General features: G+C 44.3%; 2 protein-coding genes across 5 annotated transcripts; both read right to left on the bottom strand.

Moving 5' to 3' along the window:
* Positions 1–1,213: 1,213 nt before the first annotated feature.
* LOC142062735 (acyl-coenzyme A thioesterase 1-like) lies at positions 1,214–5,779 on the bottom strand. 2 transcript variants are annotated; one of them, XM_075105632.1, is made up of 3 exons: positions 5,174–5,779; positions 3,733–3,935; positions 1,214–2,421 (listed from the first exon to the last, which is right to left on the bottom strand). In XM_075105632.1, exons 1-3 carry the CDS (start codon positions 5,625–5,627, stop codon positions 1,819–1,821), a joined length of 1,260 nt encoding a protein of 419 aa, XP_074961733.1. In that variant the 5' UTR covers positions 5,628–5,779; the 3' UTR covers positions 1,214–1,818. The 2 variants fall into 2 exon arrangements, with proteins under 2 accessions (XP_074961733.1, XP_074961734.1); XM_075105633.1 differs by having other exon boundaries at positions 1,214–2,283; positions 5,174–5,762.
* Positions 5,780–6,836: 1,057 nt separating this feature from the next.
* On the bottom strand, positions 6,837–16,138 carry JMJD7 (jumonji domain containing 7). Of its 3 annotated transcripts, none has more exons than XM_075105636.1 (8): positions 16,031–16,138; positions 14,630–14,783; positions 13,435–13,688; positions 12,560–12,616; positions 12,275–12,370; positions 10,381–10,457; positions 9,123–9,282; positions 6,837–7,918 (listed from the first exon to the last, which is right to left on the bottom strand). In XM_075105636.1, exons 1-8 carry the CDS (start codon positions 16,095–16,097, stop codon positions 7,896–7,898), a joined length of 888 nt encoding a protein of 295 aa, XP_074961737.1. In that variant the 5' UTR covers positions 16,098–16,138; the 3' UTR covers positions 6,837–7,895. The 3 variants fall into 3 exon arrangements, with proteins under 3 accessions (XP_074961737.1, XP_074961736.1, XP_074961738.1); XM_075105635.1 differs by having other exon boundaries at positions 6,837–7,458; XM_075105637.1 differs by having other exon boundaries at positions 6,837–7,458; positions 13,435–13,618; positions 14,713–14,783.
* Between the last annotated feature and the right edge of the window lie 1,187 nt (positions 16,139–17,325).

Genomic DNA, 17,325 nt, shown 5'->3' with positions numbered 1-17,325 from the left:
GCCTTGAGTCTGAGCCAAATGTGGATGGCCAACCCAGGTTTTTCCCAGTGCTTCAATATGACAGAAAAATGAGGGAAAAGAAAATGTCCCGTATTCAGATTGAACTGCCTAAATGTGTTTGGCTTCCCTTGTTGCCACACATTGCTCTTCTGACAGGTCCTACCCACTCACTAAGCATCTGGAACAACCACCGTCCATGCAGGACACAGACACACAGGGGACAAACAGAAATGAAGACGAGGTAACAGCAGAAAACTTGATGGATGACCAGTAGAGGTGAGCAGGAGAGACCTCCCCACTCTAACTGCTCACATCTTGAGCTAAGTAGTACCCATCCACCACTCTGAGGAAGGGCTCTGGTGGGAAAATCGGAAATAACTGAAGGGGCACACTCTGCATCAGATGTATTCCATGAGAGTGTCTACAGCCCTTTGAGGCCCAATATGCTCATCTTGAGTAGCCATTGCTCCCTGCAGCAAGAAAACTGAGGGCATGGTTCTGCCCTCCGCTGGATCCAGGCTCCTGCAGAGCTCATGTCTCACCACGAATTGGAAACTAGGGACTCTTGCAAAGGAAACATGTTGCTGCCTCAGCGCAAGACAGAGACCTTCCCAACTCCTGCTTACTTCTTTGGTCAGAATGGGAGCCTTGACTGCTCGAGGAGGCAAAATTTCCTCAGTTGATGCCATCTGATGTCTAGAAAATGCCAGCAAGCTGCCGCTTGCCATAACCCACAAATGCACAAGGTAGATCACAGCTGAGATGGACCTCAGTAAAGGGTGAAATAATGCACATTCTCCCCAGAAGGCAAGGTCAGTCCTCTCTGAAGAGTGGCATTTCCTAGCTGTCACTGAGCCCACAGTTGTCTGCTATAGTGGCAAGAACACTGAGACAGCACACTCCACAGGCCTCCTGGGAACTCAGCAGCAGCAGCGGCTTTATTCTTCCTCCCCAGAATGGGGATAAACTGACTTTCAACATTCAAAAGCAGGTACTTAGCACATCTTTATCACCCCCATCTTGAGCACTGTGCAGAACCCTACTGCAAAATCCACCACTCCGCTTACCCATAGGAGAGGAGGACTTCTGTATTTATATTCTTCAGCCAGGTGAAACAACAGCTTGTGACTACACCAGGATTGCTGCCTGCGTATTTACAGGCATAAAGACAGTCGAAGGCTTCATTCAGATAATTTCAAATAAACTGTGCATATACACATATGCATTGTATTTATTGAGTAGTGCCGTGGAAACTTTACACTGATACATAACTTATCTGGAGTCAGAGCAGGAGATACAGCCAGTGTAAACTGGGTAAGATTCACTACTTCTGTTTTTGAGGTACTAGAAAAAAAATGTTATCACTGCACTTCAGAATAAGTCAGAAGAGTGTCCCTTTACCTAGGTGAGATCAGAACTGCTGCAACCTTTTTACTAAGAAATATGAGAAAATTATATACCAGGAGGAAAGGTGAGTGTACTAATGTGTTGTCGCAAGAAAGTATTAGTTAAAGGTGCAAGACTAAACAATTCAATGGAGTCTGAGGGTAAAGATAGCTCAGTACAAATGCTATCTGCATGACAGCATGCTGGGTTTTTCTCAGATGACTACAGCACACAGACAGATCAGATGGTGCAGATGGAGCCAGAAGATAACTAAAATTCAACTAAAAAATGGAAAATTAATTGGGGAATGAAAAGAAACAATTGTGCAACAGTGGGGTTCAGAGGAAAGCAGGGCAGGAAACTCTGGATGAGTTTCCAAGATTCAGTGAGAGCCAAAATACCAACCCTGGTCAGCATCTTTGACAGCTTCCACTACAGCTTGCTCTTAGGGACGTCTGAGTCCATCAAATGTTTCCAGAAAAAGGCCTGTATCCTGTGCCATGCATCTTCTTGGGCTTTGGCATGCTCCCTCCATTGCCCTCCCCAATGCACAAACACCCCAAGCACTTTGTGGATTGAAGCCTGGCACAGAGGCAAGTATGGTGGCTCCAGGAGGTGTCCTGCTCCAGAATAGGAGCAAAACTCCACTTCCCGTCCATGCTGCTGAAGGCGCTGAACAGCATCCCTGCAATAGAGGTCACTTTTCCAGTTTGTGTCATCCAGTCCTGACAGGAAGAGGAACTTGGCCAAGGACCTCTCCATTGGAATGCGACAATGCCAAGTCGCTGGGTCCCTGTGATCATCTAGGATATCTGAAAAATCTACTAGGCCAGATTCATCATCGGTCTTCATCCTCCTCAAATCATATGGGTGGGGAGGAACAGTGAAGCCATCCCCATGCAGGGGAATGAAAGAATTAAAACCACTTCCAGATATGCTGACAGCTGCCTTGATGCCAGGTAGAAATGTGGCCATGGAAAGGGCTAGATCAGCTCCTTTAGACAAGCCCAAAACACCAATCCCAGTGTCTTTCACCTGAAACACAGTTATGATACAACCATTATCAATTTCTCATTTCCTGGGCTGACATGATGTCTCCAGTTCTGCTTCCTCACTCACCCAGCTAAGACCACCCATATTTTATCCTTCCCTCTCTATTCAGGTTACATCACTCCCACATCTCTCCCTTTGCTGAGCCTCCACAAGACTGACTATGAATTGTACAGCCCCTCAACATTCCTCCTCCTGTAACACACTTTCTCCCTGGAGACCTCTACAGACAAAGCCTCTTTGCTCCCTCTACATCTTGTCTCGACACTTGCTCTCAGTAATGTAGCTTTTACTGCTCCTGTTTCCAAACACCCTCAATCTTCTTTCCTCAGGTCCCCTTTGGAAAACCAGTTTTTGATGGGTTTACTCACATTGATTTTCTTTCATGCCATTGTTTTTTGATACTCACCTACAGCTGACCTGCCATCTTCTGTTTTGTTTTGCAGTGCACAAGATTCATTACAGCTGAGGCTGAGTAAGCCCAGCAACTGTTTAAATCAACCTATTTATTTTCAAAGCTCTTTGCACCAAATTAATTTTGTAATGTGTGCCTTGTAAGATACTCTGGAAGTTTCAGAGCTCTGAGATGAACAAGACAAACAAGCAAGGCTATATTCTGCTCTCACACTGGCTTTATTCCTGGTCTCTACATGCTAGAAAATAAATAACTTTATGAAATGAATACCACATTAAGTAGCATTCCATTCAAAGTTTAAATGCTACTTGATTTTTCTTGGTCTATTTTGTTTAAGCATGATTATATATTGCTATAAAGTGTCCTCCTCATCCCACATACTTGTTCAAATATGTTTCTTAAGACATGGCACACTTCGCTTGCCAGTGCTACAACTATAAGGGATCCTGTTGCTAAAGTGTTTTATTACTGTCTTGTGAAACTTACTCAGAATCAAAAGTCTGCAACGTTTCAGAAATAGTAGAAAAAGTAAATGGATTATTTTTTCTCTTCTAAAATCTTGAAAGATGCAAAAGTAGGGAAAAAATTAAGCAGTGTTGCGCTTCTAGCCCAGGAACCGCTTTGATTTAACCTTATACAAATACTAGTTTGCACAACACTCAGTGGACTGTCACAGGATGCTGTGCAAAACCAACTATCCAACTACCTGCAAAACTGGAGTTGAGGTACATGCTTTTTCATCTCTCAGATCATGCTGTCTTTCAGACAATGCTGTCTCCTAACATCTCAGGAACTTCGCTGCATTCAGTGACATCTGACATTTCACATTACAAAACTGGAAAGTAATTCCAACAGGATGAGCTTCATAATTTGTCTCTTACCTGCTGCTGCTTCCGCAAAAAGTTTACAGCTTCCTCAAAATAGCCCAGCTCAAGAATCTCTGGCATAGCAGGGAGATCTTCAAAGGCCATATAAGCAAGAGCCAGAGTCACAAAGCCTCTGCTAGCCAGAAGACTTGCTCTGTATTCCACAAGACCTCCTCCAGATCCATACAAATCAATAAGTCCGGGGAATGGACCAGGTCCTGCAATGAAAGGGGTGTGTGTGTATATATATATGTATATATGCTCAAAAAGAAAAGTTTCTAAAGTTGTCCTTTCAGTAGCATCCCGTCAGCACATAGCAGGACAGTAGATATCAAAAGGAAATATCCTCTGAAGTTTTCCATGGAGGTTCTCATTCTCAGGCACACACACAATCAATATAAGGACGCTAATTTGGATAGTTCTTCTCTCTCTTAGGAACTCACTATGGGAAGTTCATATGTTGGGCATCCTTCTCCCACCATGAATATTGGCTAAAATTGGCCTGGATGTTCTCAGACCATTAGGGATCGATGAACAAACAGTATTGCTGCATAAGCTGCACTTCTTTAGGAAGTATGCTAGTAGGTTTTCCAGGGAGGGAATACTTCAAATATGAAATCCACCTGCAAATGCCAGCACTGACCTACACCAATCCAGGCTTCAATCGGATCTGGGTAACTATGCCATGGCTTCTCAGTTTTCCTCCTGCGGCCATAGGACCTTCCTTTCCTGCTGCTGCTCTGCCCATTCTTATAGCCAGACTTCCCTTACAAGATCTGGTGTCACGGCAGCTGCAAGGGACTTTTCATCCATTACAGAGCAAGAAATTCACGTTTAAGTACTGCTCAAGGAATACGAACAGTTCCGGGCTCAGAGCAGCTTTACACAGGACCCCATCTTGGCACTGTCTCCATATGGAGCTGTCGAATATGGCATCTATTTAATCAAAGAGCTTACTTTTTTCATTTGTTTCCCATCTTCCTAAGTATCCTGTGCAGTCAAGCTGCCCGACTGGGTAGAGACTTCTTTCTTTGGCTTTTCCTGAGCCAAAATGAGAGACAGAAAGACAAGCCCAGAGCTACCACCACACCTCGTCATTCCTCGCTCCATGGCTGGAGCCGTCATGCCTCACAGCTGTGCCAAAGACCAGGGGCCTCTTTACCCTGTCAGCTAAACAGAAGGGCTAAGAAATAAACACACTTTTCCCCAGAGCTCTCACTGCAGGAGAGGTCCTGATCCCCTCAGCTAGAGCAAACAGGACATGCCTTGCATTACCACTGCTGCCCTCCCTGCAGCCCCCCCGCCTCAGCACCTGACCTCCCTGGGCAATGCCTGCTCCTCCCTGCTCTCTGTTAGCTGAGGCTTTGCTCTGGGTTGCCGAGTGCGTCCAGGGGCCACAGGGCACAGTATGTGGTGTAAGTCACACCTGGGAAAACAGAACAGAATTAAAACTCACCAGGAGGGAGGAAGAGGGTTGCTTTCAGACGACCTTCTCTGACCGAAATCCTCTTCACCCCCTCTCCTAAAAACCATCGTTCATTGGTGCATTTTCCCAGCAAGCAGCTTGTCTCCATGTGGCCCTCATACACTTCAAATTCCACATAGAAAGGGGTAAGGACGTTCCTCTTTGCCAGCCGCTTATAGGGCGCTTTAGACTGCAGAGACCAGAGCAGCCCCATCGGCTCCACTCCAGAATAGCTGCCCCCCAGTGATGGGGAGTGGCTGAGGTCGAGCTCTCCATTGCTCCCAGCTCTATAGTGAGCGTGGGCTTGGAAAAGCTCCCCGCTCTCATCCACCAGGCTGGCTCGGAGCGTGACCACCTGCTGCGGCAGGAGCCCTGCCACGCAGATCTGCACAGGGTCATCGAACAGACACCTGTGGGAAGGCAAAACCGTCACCTGCACCGCCATCCCAGCTCTCCTGCCAGGGAGAGGAGCTGCCCTTTTTTGTGGCAAGAGAGAGGGCTGCGTGAAACAGGATCCTCAGGACACTGTCGCTCTCAGACTTAAAATCCCTGCTCAAAGTCCAGGAGGAACCACTGTGACAGCTTCCTTCAGGCAGCGAGCACAGGCTGCTGGGAGATGTAGTTCAGAGCATGCCTCCCTGCAGACACTCTGGCTTAAGGGTGGTACAGTAACACCATCCACTTGCTCAGACGCAAGCTGTCCTGGCGTGCAGTGTTACTTTTGATTATAGAGAGAGACTAAAGAAAAAACCTTGAAGTGACAAAAAGAGATATTCAAATTGCCTTTATCCCTGACGGTCGGAAAGTCCAGATTCCACTGCAGAACTGCCTTGGGCGCCTTTGCCAAGGCACAAAGAACACAAACAAACTGGAAAGCATGAAGTAACGTCTCATCTTCATCTAGCTATGAAAAAAAGCCTGCCCTTAATCCACCTTGGGTTTTCAGCAATTTTTGGACAAGTGCCAGAAGGTAAAATGATGCTTTATGCTTTTAGCTATGCTTCTTTAAAAAAACAAAAGAAACAGGCAAAGCAAAAGAATTCTCTTTTTTCTTCACAATAATCAATCTTGCCTAAAGGGTACCTGCATTTTCCTAATTAATACATGGAAAATAAATTTCCCCCTAGATTGCTAACGTGTCTAAGGAACTGTTTGAATATTTCACGATGAATACCAATATTTGGTTTTCAAAATTAACAATGCAACATTTTTGCTATGTCCGCATATTTAATAGCCTTCTAGTCCTACCCTGTGGGTCTCAGACACATGAGTAGTATCATCCTGTTCCATGGAAATACAAATGGGAATTAAGGCTGCAGAAATAGGCTCCTGGTTCACACAACTTGCCTGACCACGTGTTAGGCAGCAATTAACAGCGAAGGACTGACACAATCAATGAGCCTACAAGCTGCACAATCACTCATCACGCCACGAGACCACAGGTGATGTGTAGATTGACTGTAGGTCTGGCAAAGCAACTCTAAAATCACCATCCAGGATGTAAGAGAATGCAGATACATTTAAATACAACGATGGAAAGAAATAAAAACATGTAGCTTAACATGGAAAATAGCCAGCACTGACCTTTGCACGTCTTCCTAGATGTCCTCCACCCATCACATCATTTGAAAAAAAAAAAAAATTAGTACAGAAATAGGCTTTTAAACTGACCTTTTATTGCAGAAGTTGTAATTTCTCACCATCAAAACACCACAGCCACTGAAGTCAGTGAATGACAACCTGACAGGACTTTTTCCTTAAGCAGAGTGCATGTGTTGGCCTGATGCAGCCTGATGCACAGGTCGGTGACAGAAGAGATTCTTCCTTGTCCACTTGGGTTGTTATGAGAACAATCTGTAGATCTGAACAGTCATGGATTCTGTTTTGGGATTTCCAAAACCTGGATTGCCTCCCTTCAAATTTTATTTTGCTCACCGTCACTGAGGCAACATGCAAAGACCTAAAAATGCCGTTATCTAACCTACTTACAAGCCAAAAAATCTGGCCAATTGATCTGGACTCTGAAATCAAACAAAATAGCCATGATCTGTTTGACAAAAGTTGTTGATGATAATTTAATGTTCTGTTCTTTTCACCGGAATCATGTTTGTACTCCAGCCACAGATGTTGATGATTCATTGTATCACATCAGCCACAGAAATCACAAGCTTGAGCCTCCCACCTCTGCTATAACACTCCCACGATTTTTGTGAGACGATCTACTAGTTGATAATAGCTGTACTTGAGGTCATATTCCATGTCATACCAATAATTCACTGAGGAGACAAGAAAAAGGAAAAAACACTTCTAAGGCTAGAATATAAAGGTTTACAAACACATTCACAGACTGTTTTACACAGTTCAGCTAGTACAGGCTTCTCCTAATCATTGCCTGAACTCTGAAATGAGCAAATCTTTGACTACAGCCAAAAATAACGTAAGCAAACATTAGAGTTCTTTAACAGAGCTGCCAGTGCAACTCTGTCTTAACCCAAACCAACTCCTCTTCAGACTCAATACTGGTGATTCCTTGGAGCAGAAGCTGGCGAAATGTTTAGGAACAAAAAATATATGCTTCAGTTTAGACAAAAAGTACCAAACGCACTGCAAAGTTTTAATATCTGGATGGGAACTTCTCTTCCTCTGAGGGTGTAAAGGATGGGAAATTCACCACTACTTCACAATGGTCATCAGTTAGCTTTAATTCTGCTTCTCATTTTAATTTTGGTGTGTCTCCTGGAAAAAGTAAGAAAAATAAGCCAAGCAGTATAATATTGTACCAATGGTTCTTGGAGGAGGATACACTACAGCTTCAGACATTCACTGGAGCAGGCCCAGAGAATATTGATTTTTCAAGTGTATACAGACTGTAGTGCAGTTAATAGACTAAAGGCTAAATAAACTCTTGAACTCTTTAGCATTTCTGCTAGACAGAGAAAAAGAGAGCGGCCAGGGGCTTGCAACTGGAAACAACTCTACTTCATCTAAAAGATCTTTAAGGACTGATGCAACCCTACTGGGAAAAAAGAATCAGAAATACTGCTTTACTGCTAGCTTGTCTTTTTATCACAGTATCGCAAATACTGGAAGAAAAGGGCTTGCAATATTTGCAGTTACACAAATACTGTAGTGTTATGTTATGTTGTTCAAAATACTGTATTTACTCTTCCTGAGCAGACAGAATTATTCCAGGTAAAAGACAGCAAAAAACTCTTTCTCAAACCTTGCAAAACTTACAGAATATAATAATACTTTGCACCACCTCCACCTGCACCAAATGAGCTTGAAATTCTGGAACTCTCTTTGGGAAGGGGGGAAAAAAAAAAAAGCTAGAGATGATGACAAATCCTAGGAAGACAGAGATGACAAGACGTTTGATAAGCACAGGGGAACAGTAACACAAGCATAGGCTTATCAGCAATGTAGGAGACTGGATCGGAGCAGATTCCAGCTCACATGACAACTGAGTATCTTCCACATTGTGTCTATACCCACGCCTAAAACTCATACACTTTTCTGGTTTCCTTTTCTTCCCCAGGTCCTTTCTTGCTGAGGTGATAACGGCACACACAACGTGCAGTTTCTTGGTGAAAGGGATGTAGATGACCAACTTGCAGTTAGCAGGCTAGGCAGACAAACTGCTTAGCTCCATGTTATAAACAGAAACTGGATCATAATCACTGAATTAGCTATCCTTCTCCAGAACTGACAACTAGGAAGACTTCTCCTTCTGCTACATCCCTAGCACTTACTAACAAGGCTATGAATTATAGGGAAAAAAAGACTGCAAGGAGGTAGCCCCATAGTATCTGCCAAGATTGCTCTTTCCTCCTGAGGGGAGGTAGATGGTGAAAGGGACCTTTGGTCCCAGTTATGCTTTGCTGTAGCTGCACACCCACCACGGTTCAAAAATAATATCTGGGAACACTGTGTATTTTACCTGCTATACAGCCATGTGATTGCTGAACATGATGGAACCAGAGGGAAGGCAGGTATAACATCTCACCAGCTTTCACTGTACACTGCAAAGGTTTTGCCTGAGCATACTCTGGATACTGTTCCAGATTCGGGTTCAATGGGTCCAGGGGGATCCAGGGTACCTAAAAGCAAAAGAGTATGTATATGGTACTGACCCTGGCAAAGAATTCCAGCAAGCTTCCAGAAAAGCAACAGATAACCAAAACTACTAGGTTACAAAACATGTACTTTGCCTGGCAAAACACATACAGCAACACAGTTTTCCACATTCAGCTAGGAATAGGTCAAGGATGCAAAAATTTGCCTTCTTCAGTAAAGCATTTCTAATTAGGGAAAAGGTGCTGAATGTCAGCCATGAAATTTCAGTCTCACAGTACACTTTCGAAATACCTCCATCCCCTTAACTCACTTGTTCCCCCTACGTTCAGTACTTGAGTATTTTATCTGCACCACTCTTTTTAGAAATTCATTTCTTTTTCTAAAGCTCTCTGGTCTAATTTTATTCCCAGCAACTAAACTCCACTTTCCCGCTGGGAAATCCCTCTTGCCTGCATTCATTTCTTCTACGCCCTACAGAATTATAAACCTCAGCACCCCACCTTACTGTTACATGAATGCTCCCATGAGATTCCACAAGCGCCACTCTGGGAACAGAGATAAAGCCCCAGCTCAAGTTCAGCTATAGCATTAGTCACACATTGCAGAGGCAAAAGGAAAGAGATTAGATATAAAAGGCTGCTGAGTTATTGTAAAGTGCTTCCAGATCTATACATTTTAATCAGATAAATATTGCTACGACTAAGAAAACACAATTTACTGATTGAGACAGATACGTTTTATTGCACTGGGTGATACTGTTGTAGAGCAAAACCTAGCCCTAGGTAGAGGGCCAAAGGAAAGCGAATGCAGAGGAGTCCTTTTTTAGGCTTAATGAAATAAATTCCTTTATTGTTGATTCATTTAAAAGTCCTTTACTGGATCTATTTACGTTTGGTGCAAGGAAGGCAGTTTGTGATATCAATGGTTTCAGGTGTGCAGTAAAAACCTTTTCTGAAAGCTAGGTATCCATAGAGAATAGTAAAATACATGATAAATATCTGGGCATTCTCTTTCCAGTAATGAAGGATTTCTAAATATCAACCAACATGCTCAGTTTGAGGGCTCAGCAGTGCCCAGAACTATCTTTACTGTATTGATTGTGTTCTTTATATCCTTTTTACCTTATCTGCACTCTTCTCATCCACAATTTGAAATGAGCCATCTTCTGCTACCTGGTAGGTTGCTGGCTGATAGAGCTCTGGAACCACAGAAAGAATTAAATGATACAACTCAGAGTAGTACTCAGAGAAACTAATGGCAGGGCATGTCACACTTTCACCAAGTAAAAGAAAAACTAAGACAAAACCATTTTCAGCTTACTGTCCTCACTGTCCTTCCCTCTGCCTATTTCAATTTTTATCCAGTTTCTTAATTTTTTTTTAAAGTCAGTCTGAATACAGAACTGCCTTCCTGTTTGGAATTCCAACCTTCTTTATTCACAGGAATTATTCCCCTCAAAAAACATTTTACTCCTGGTCCTTTTGTTCCAGTAACTGTCTTGTTTCCCTTTCAGAGTCACAAATGCATCCCTGACTTAAACATTGTTCTATATTCTGGTGTTTCTTCTTAGGTCAGTCTAGCAAGATAGCACTCACAAGAGTTATTAGAGACTTGTGGCCAGCCTTTCACTTCTAATTTTATCCAATAGGGCTCATCAACTGCTTCAGAAACTGCAGGCTGCTTTTTCTTTCCTTGCTTCAGCACATGTGGCTTTTTAAGCCCTCCCTTGAGAGAGTTTCTCTCCATTAATCCGATGTTCAAAAGATGGCGTCGTCTTTTTACTACACACTATAAAACGTAAGCATTATGTCTGTCTATGCCTTAACGGTGATTTGTTTTACAAAGTATGCCTCGCGATACGCATGTATTTCATACTTTCACATACATATGACACCACCTCTCCTATGCAGAAAGGCTGAGACAGTTGGCGTTGTTCAGCCTGGAGACGAGAAGGCTCTGGGGAAGCCTTATTGTGACCTTTCAATATATAAAGTGGGCTTATAAGAAAGACAGAGAAAGACTTTTTTACCAAAGCCTGTAGTGACACAACAAACGGCAACGGTTTCAACCTGAGAGAGGGCAGATTTAGACTGGATCTAAGGAACAAATTTTTTACATCGAGGGTGGTGAGACACTGGAACAGGTTGCCCACAGAAGTTGTGGATGCTCCATCACTGGAAGTGTTCAAGACCAGGTTGGACGAGGCTTTGAGCAACCTGGTGTAGTTAATGGCAGCGGGGATGGACTAGATGATTTTAAAGGTCCCTTCCAACCCAAACCATTCTATGATTCTATGACTTGAAGGTGGTAAACAAAATAAGACCAGTATAAATAAAATATTGTAGCATCGCACATATCTAGGCAAAATAATATTAGCGTCATATAGCATTCTACATTCACTTAATCTGGAGGTTTGAAAGTCAAGGAATGGGAAAATAAAGTCTTATTTTATGAGGTGTAAACTCAAGCTGTCCATCGCCCAGACGACACTGCAACATAACAAACTATTACTGTGCACATAGGAAAGCAACATAAAGAAACAGAAAATAGGTAATGCGAAGCAATGCTGCCATAAGAATCTCTTTTTTCCTTTCTCCAGTTTTCAGAGTTTCTGTTAGTAACTTGAATATTTCATTAAATTACAACTTATTTTTCAGCTTCCTGGCCTTTTTCCTAGAAAAAAGAATGAGCAGCCAGAATCCAAACCTACTAAACGTCAAAGATGACACGCAACACTGACAAGATGCTTAAATAATTTAAATATTCTAAAGCTGAAGAGATTGCTATGAGTAGCAATGAACTTATTACTTTACAGGACTGGAATACCTGACCTCAGCATAATGTTTGTATTACAATCTATCTGCAGCACAAAATAGAAGAGATTTCTGTTCACACTGGCAAGCGTAACACTGCATAAACATCAATATATTATCTCTGCTTCCTTTTTCATATCTTTCAATATTTTATTCTCTCTTCCTTCCAACTCCCAGACATACTGCATAGTAAATTACGTACCATATGGGATGAAGGGACGGTCACTCGGTGGATGCAGTAGAAAATATTTCTCTCCAGATATCACACAGTACAAGTTCTCATAATGATCTTTATGTACTAGGATCGAAAAAAGAGAGATGTGGAGAAAGAGAGAAAATCAGTGTTACTTCCTTCTCTACATCAGAAACTACAGTAGGCTGAAAGCGTCAGCTTGTCCTCTTATTATTGAGCCACTAACTCAGAACAAGCCTGCTTAAACCTGTGCTGAAAGCACACGGAGTATTTACAGCACCATACAATACGTACAAGATGTCACAGCAGCTGATTCCCCAAGCCAGAAATTCACAGCATCAGGCTTCTTCCCTGTATGGTTAGGGAATAGAGAAACATTGTCAACAAAAGAAGAATTTGAAATGTCATGTTTAAAAGCATTTCAAATAATTTTCTGCCAATTTCTGCCAAATTCTGTCCTTTAACTTCCTTCATAACTATGACAGGCTTCATTGCAAATAGCAAGCTGTGAACAACAGCAACCTCCTTCTATGCTGGAAGCCACTGTAGTGCCCATCAGACTTCACGACATAGTATTATTCATCCCCAAATAGATGGTTACAACCCTTTGTTTCCACATTCTGAATCCGTAAGACTTAGCTCACAGAGAAACCGCAGCATGTCTACATACAAAAAAGAAGGTGAGATCACACTAAATCATTTTCATTGACATTTTAAGGAAAGACATGCTGTAAAATAAAAACCAACTGAAACAGAACAGAATTTAACTAGAAACAAACAGCTGTAATTTTACCAAAGGAGGTGGGAGCTGTGTGTTGTTCCACTCATTTGTTATGCTAGCTTTGGGAACAACAGCATGAATCTGAGGCAAAACAGGACTCTCAATCAGAGAAAAGCCGCTATATGAAAAGAAGTGCTATATGGCACTATCACCACATTGTTTCAGTTGCAGTGGTCCCAACACACAGCCGAGATACTGATTCTGGAGTAACCCAAACCCGAAACTTGGATACTCTATTATTAAGTATTCTATCACTTCTGTTTTCTAAGGGGATCAAACCGAACTCGGGCATCCAGGAACAGAACAAACATTCACCATGTTCCTAGCATGATTGTTTTAAAGCTCTCTATAAAATATTTACTAAATATAGGAGAAACAGAAGGTTTACCAAGTGCCTCACTCATCCATGGTATGTCAGGCTGTACATCACAGACAAGTTCAGAGAACTCCTCAGTGAGGTTTGAACACTGCTTCTGCACGTAGAATATGTTGGGAGAGGTCACTTTCTTCTCCACAATGTCCAAAAAGTCCATGAAAGGCATTTGGCGCTCCTCTGGCATGACAAAACGGTCCTGAAACACCGCATCTGCATAACCATTTGGTGTTACTGCCACACTCACTACCTTGGGGCCTACTACCTCCCTGCAAAATAAATCAAAGGTTTATAGCCAGACCTGCAACTGGCCCATATATTGGACACTGGATACTTTAAAAAGAACATGTTTTATGGCCAGCAAAAGAAAGAAGCCTGGCTTTCCATGAATGGGTGTCTCTAGACTAGATTTTCTACTGTCTGATAAGGACTCTGGCATTCTGCTCTGATTGCTCCATGTGAAGGCAACCGTAGTATCTTTCAACTCTCTAAATTCTCTGTACCTAACAGGCCAGTTCACTAAGGAGCTGCCTTTTCCTCCGTGCAGACAGAGGGCCCTCTTCATCCACTTCTTTCCATGAATCATGGCAGAGCCTGATATTCTCAGGACCGCTCAACCCAGCCGAATCTGGGCGGCCATATGTTCAAAAGCAATTGAGGAAGGAGAAAGGGCAGACAGAGACTGACAGACACACACATTGTGAGGCTAACAGCCCTTATTTCTGTGAGACATTTAATTTTAAACCCATAGATTTTAGGCCTAATCAGAAATCCTCTCTCAAAAGAGAACTTAAAAAAAATATTAGTCATTAAAATGCTCATCTTTTTGGAAAAAAAAAAAAAAACAACCAAGGTGTATCCCATCACAAAGAAGTCAGCCTGTTCTTACAGCTCTACAGCCCCATTCCAACTGGGAGGCTACAGGGTGGAGCACTAGCCAGAACACAGCGAAACTGGTTTCGATAGCCCAGCCTGTCGGCTGCACAGCCAAAACACCCACCCTGCACACTGCAAGTTCCTATCGGAACTGGTCAGGACAGTACGTTTGCAGGAAAAAATTTACACCTGAGTTTGGCAAGACTGAACACCTCATACAGATGCATGAAGGAATCTAAGCTAATCTTACAGATAAAAACAAAGATTAACGAAGAGTCTTTTACTGAGGTCAACCAAAACTGACCACCAGCCCTGCTCCAAAGCTGGTTAATACCTGAGGTACGCTGAGGTCCATTTCTTCAGAGCCGGCCAGTGGCTGATAGCATTCCGAATTATACAAGGTTTATTCGGACTCACCCATTCTCGATAAAACTCCAGCGGGGACGGAGGCCTATCAAGATAGGGTATGGACTCCAACGACCCCAGCTCTGTCCAGGCAAATGAGACACAGTTTTATGCAGCGTCCTGAGAGAAGTGCACTCTGCTAGCACACTAACCAGCTTCAAACCCCACACCAACTGAAAGCAAGCAGCGTCCCCGCTGGCTCAAGAAATCACTGTTAAAATCCAGAGGCTTTTAACCCAGAGGGTTTTGGGGCCCAATGGATACCTCAGGCCGTCACCCTCCTACTCCCCCGCTATCAGTCACAGCTCATCCCACGGGTGACGACACCATGGGCCCACAGGAGAGTGGGCACAACGGACATACGTTACAGGAGATGCACCTTCAATACGGAGATGGTATCACAGGAGGGTTTTTGAATGCTGGAATAGTGCTTTGTTTTGCTATTTTGTATGTAGGAAAACAACCTAAAAGGGCCATTTTCTTGAGCTGTGTTTTCTTTTTGCAGCAGCCTTTCTACTTTTTCTTCACCTTGGAAATATTTGGCTGAAAACAAGAGTAAGAGGGCCGATCATAGAATATCCTGAGTTGGAAGGGACCCACAAGGATCATTGAGTCCAGCTCCTGTCCCTGCACAGGACACCCCCAAATTCACACCATGCCTCTGAGGGCGTTGTCCATGGGCTTCTTGAATATCGTCAGGCTTGGTGCCATTACCGCCTCCCTGGGGAGCCTGTTCCAGGGCTCCACCACCCTCTGGGGGAAGAACCTTTTCCTAATATCCAACGTAACCCTCCCCTGGCACATCTCCCTGCCATTCCCTCGGGTCCTGGCGTTGGTCACCAGAGAGAAGAGACCAGCCCTGCCGCTCCTCCCCTTGTGAGGGAGCTGCAGAGCGCGATGAGGTCTCCCCTCAGGCTCCTCCAGGCTGAACGAACCAGGTGACTTTAGCTGCTCCTCATACGGTTTCTCCTCTAAACCCTTCACCAACTTCGTGGCCCTCCTCTGGACACTCTCCAGCAGCTTTATATCCTTATTGTACCATGGCGCCCAAACCTGCACACAGTGCAGAGCGAGTAGGACAATCCCCTCCCCCGACCGGCTGCAATACAGAGCTTGATGCAGCCCAGGGCACGGCTGGCCGCCAGGGCACACTGGCACTGGGCGCTCCAGTGCAACCCCTGCAGGTGCCGCTTGCAGCTGCTGCGGCCCAACCAGGGCGCCCAGGCGCCCGAGGCTCGGTTCTCCCTCCCGCAGGGCGGGCTGGGGCCCGGCCGCTCCCTCCATCCCGCCCAGCCCCCTGCCCTCTCTCCGGCCCCGGCCCAGCGCTCACCGCGGGCCTCCCGCGGGAAGGCGGCCAGGCAGCCCCGGAGGGCCCTCAGCGCCGCGCCCTCCGCCATGGCCTGGCCCCGGCGCAGGAAGAGGAGGAGGAAGAGGAGGTGGAGGAAGAGGCACCGCCTCGCCGCGGCCTCCCTTTCTGCTCCCGCCCCTGGAAAAATACAATCCCGAGGGCTGTGCGCGAGTGGGTGGCACAGCTCAGCAGCAGCTTGATAACAAATGATCACATTTTTATTGAAACAGTTTTAAGACACGGAGTACAAATGAATACAGAGTTAAAAACGGCTGCCGGATGGAGCCTCATAGTGCAAAAAAAAAAAAAAAAAAACAAAACCCAAACGATTTTTATTACCTTTTTCCAAATTAATTAAAAAAAAAAACCAACAACATTTTAAAGGATTATTTTACCTAAAGCCAAAAGTATAAAAACACACATTTTATAAATAAAGCAGGAAGGATTTGTTTTGTTTCTAAAATGGGTGAAGGAAAAGGGCAGTGTTGGAGAACACAGGGAAAGAGTTGCCCGCCTGGTGCCTAGGGCACACGCAAGGTGTGGGGAGTGGACATGGCTTATTCCTAAATCTGCTGCCCCACGCATCTCCCCTGCTGCATTTCACCCATCCAAATACGGTCCCAGCCGCCCCGTGTCATCTACACGAATGATTTGAAATATGGGATATGCTGGTCTTACCCAGAGAAGGAAGCACCTGCTCTCGCGGGCTGCTGCAAGACCTGTCTATTATTATAACAAGGTTTTTGTCATTTATCCTGGATGCTACACATCTGATGGGGTGGGGTGATGGGAGACACCATCTGCATGCATGAATTCACAAATGGTGTGTAAATACCTGTATTTGATTTTTTCTTATATATAATTATATACATATTCTTTCTTAAAAAAGTGTCTACTCCCAGAAAGAAATGTCCCAATTCCTCTGAGTCACGATGAAGTCTGCAAAAGAGGGGACTGGGGAGAGGGCTGCTGTAAGGCCTGCCCCAACCATCACCTGGGAGGTTGCATGAAAAGGAGAGGACAACCTGAGAGAGGAAGAAACACAGGCTCCCATACGCACAGCTCCTGGGTGCTAGTGAGGAGGAGGAGGAAGGTGTTACCCTGCCTGCTGCAGAAAATAAGAGTGTTTTCTGCCCTCTCAGGTTACAGCCTTTCCTACTGCACCAGTTCAGAGGGGCCAAGAATGAACCAAGGGGTCCCACAGGCAAAGTAATACTATTTACAAGATTTGGGGGGGGGGGGGGGGGGGGGGGGACACACGACGGGACGACGGGACC

The sequence above is a fragment of the Phalacrocorax aristotelis genome, chromosome 10 (genome assembly GCF_949628215.1).
Source record: "Phalacrocorax aristotelis chromosome 10, bGulAri2.1, whole genome shotgun sequence".
Taxonomy (NCBI): domain Eukaryota; kingdom Metazoa; phylum Chordata; class Aves; order Suliformes; family Phalacrocoracidae; genus Phalacrocorax; species Phalacrocorax aristotelis.
The sequence above is the reverse complement of the archived record's forward strand: the minus strand, read 5'-3'. Positions and strand labels throughout refer to the sequence as shown.

What these genes read in the sequence shown, in the direction of transcription:
- JMJD7 (XM_075105635.1), bottom strand. Translation starts at nt 16,097, where the DNA reads ATGGCGGAGGGCGCGGCGCTGAGGGCCCTCCGGGGCTGCCTGGCCGCC. An exon ending in CTTCCCGCGGGAGGCCCGCG is followed by an intron (nt 14,784 to 16,030) that starts GTGAGCGCTGGG and finishes TTGCCTGGACAG; the next exon opens with AGCTGGGGTCGTTGGAGTCC. An exon ending in TGGACCTCAGCGTACCTCAG is followed by an intron (nt 13,689 to 14,629) that starts GTATTAACCAGC and finishes TTTATTTTGCAG; the next exon opens with GGAGGTAGTAGGCCCCAAGG.
- LOC142062735 (XM_075105632.1), bottom strand. Translation starts at nt 5,627, where the DNA reads ATGGCGGTGCAGGTGACGGTTTTGCCTTCCCACAGGTGTCTGTTCGAT. An exon ending in AACCCTCTTCCTCCCTCCTG is followed by an intron (nt 3,936 to 5,173) that starts GTGAGTTTTAAT and finishes CTTTCATTGCAG; the next exon opens with GACCTGGTCCATTCCCCGGA. An exon ending in TTTTGCGGAAGCAGCAGCAG is followed by an intron (nt 2,422 to 3,732) that starts GTAAGAGACAAA and finishes ACTGTGTTTCAG; the next exon opens with GTGAAAGACACTGGGATTGG.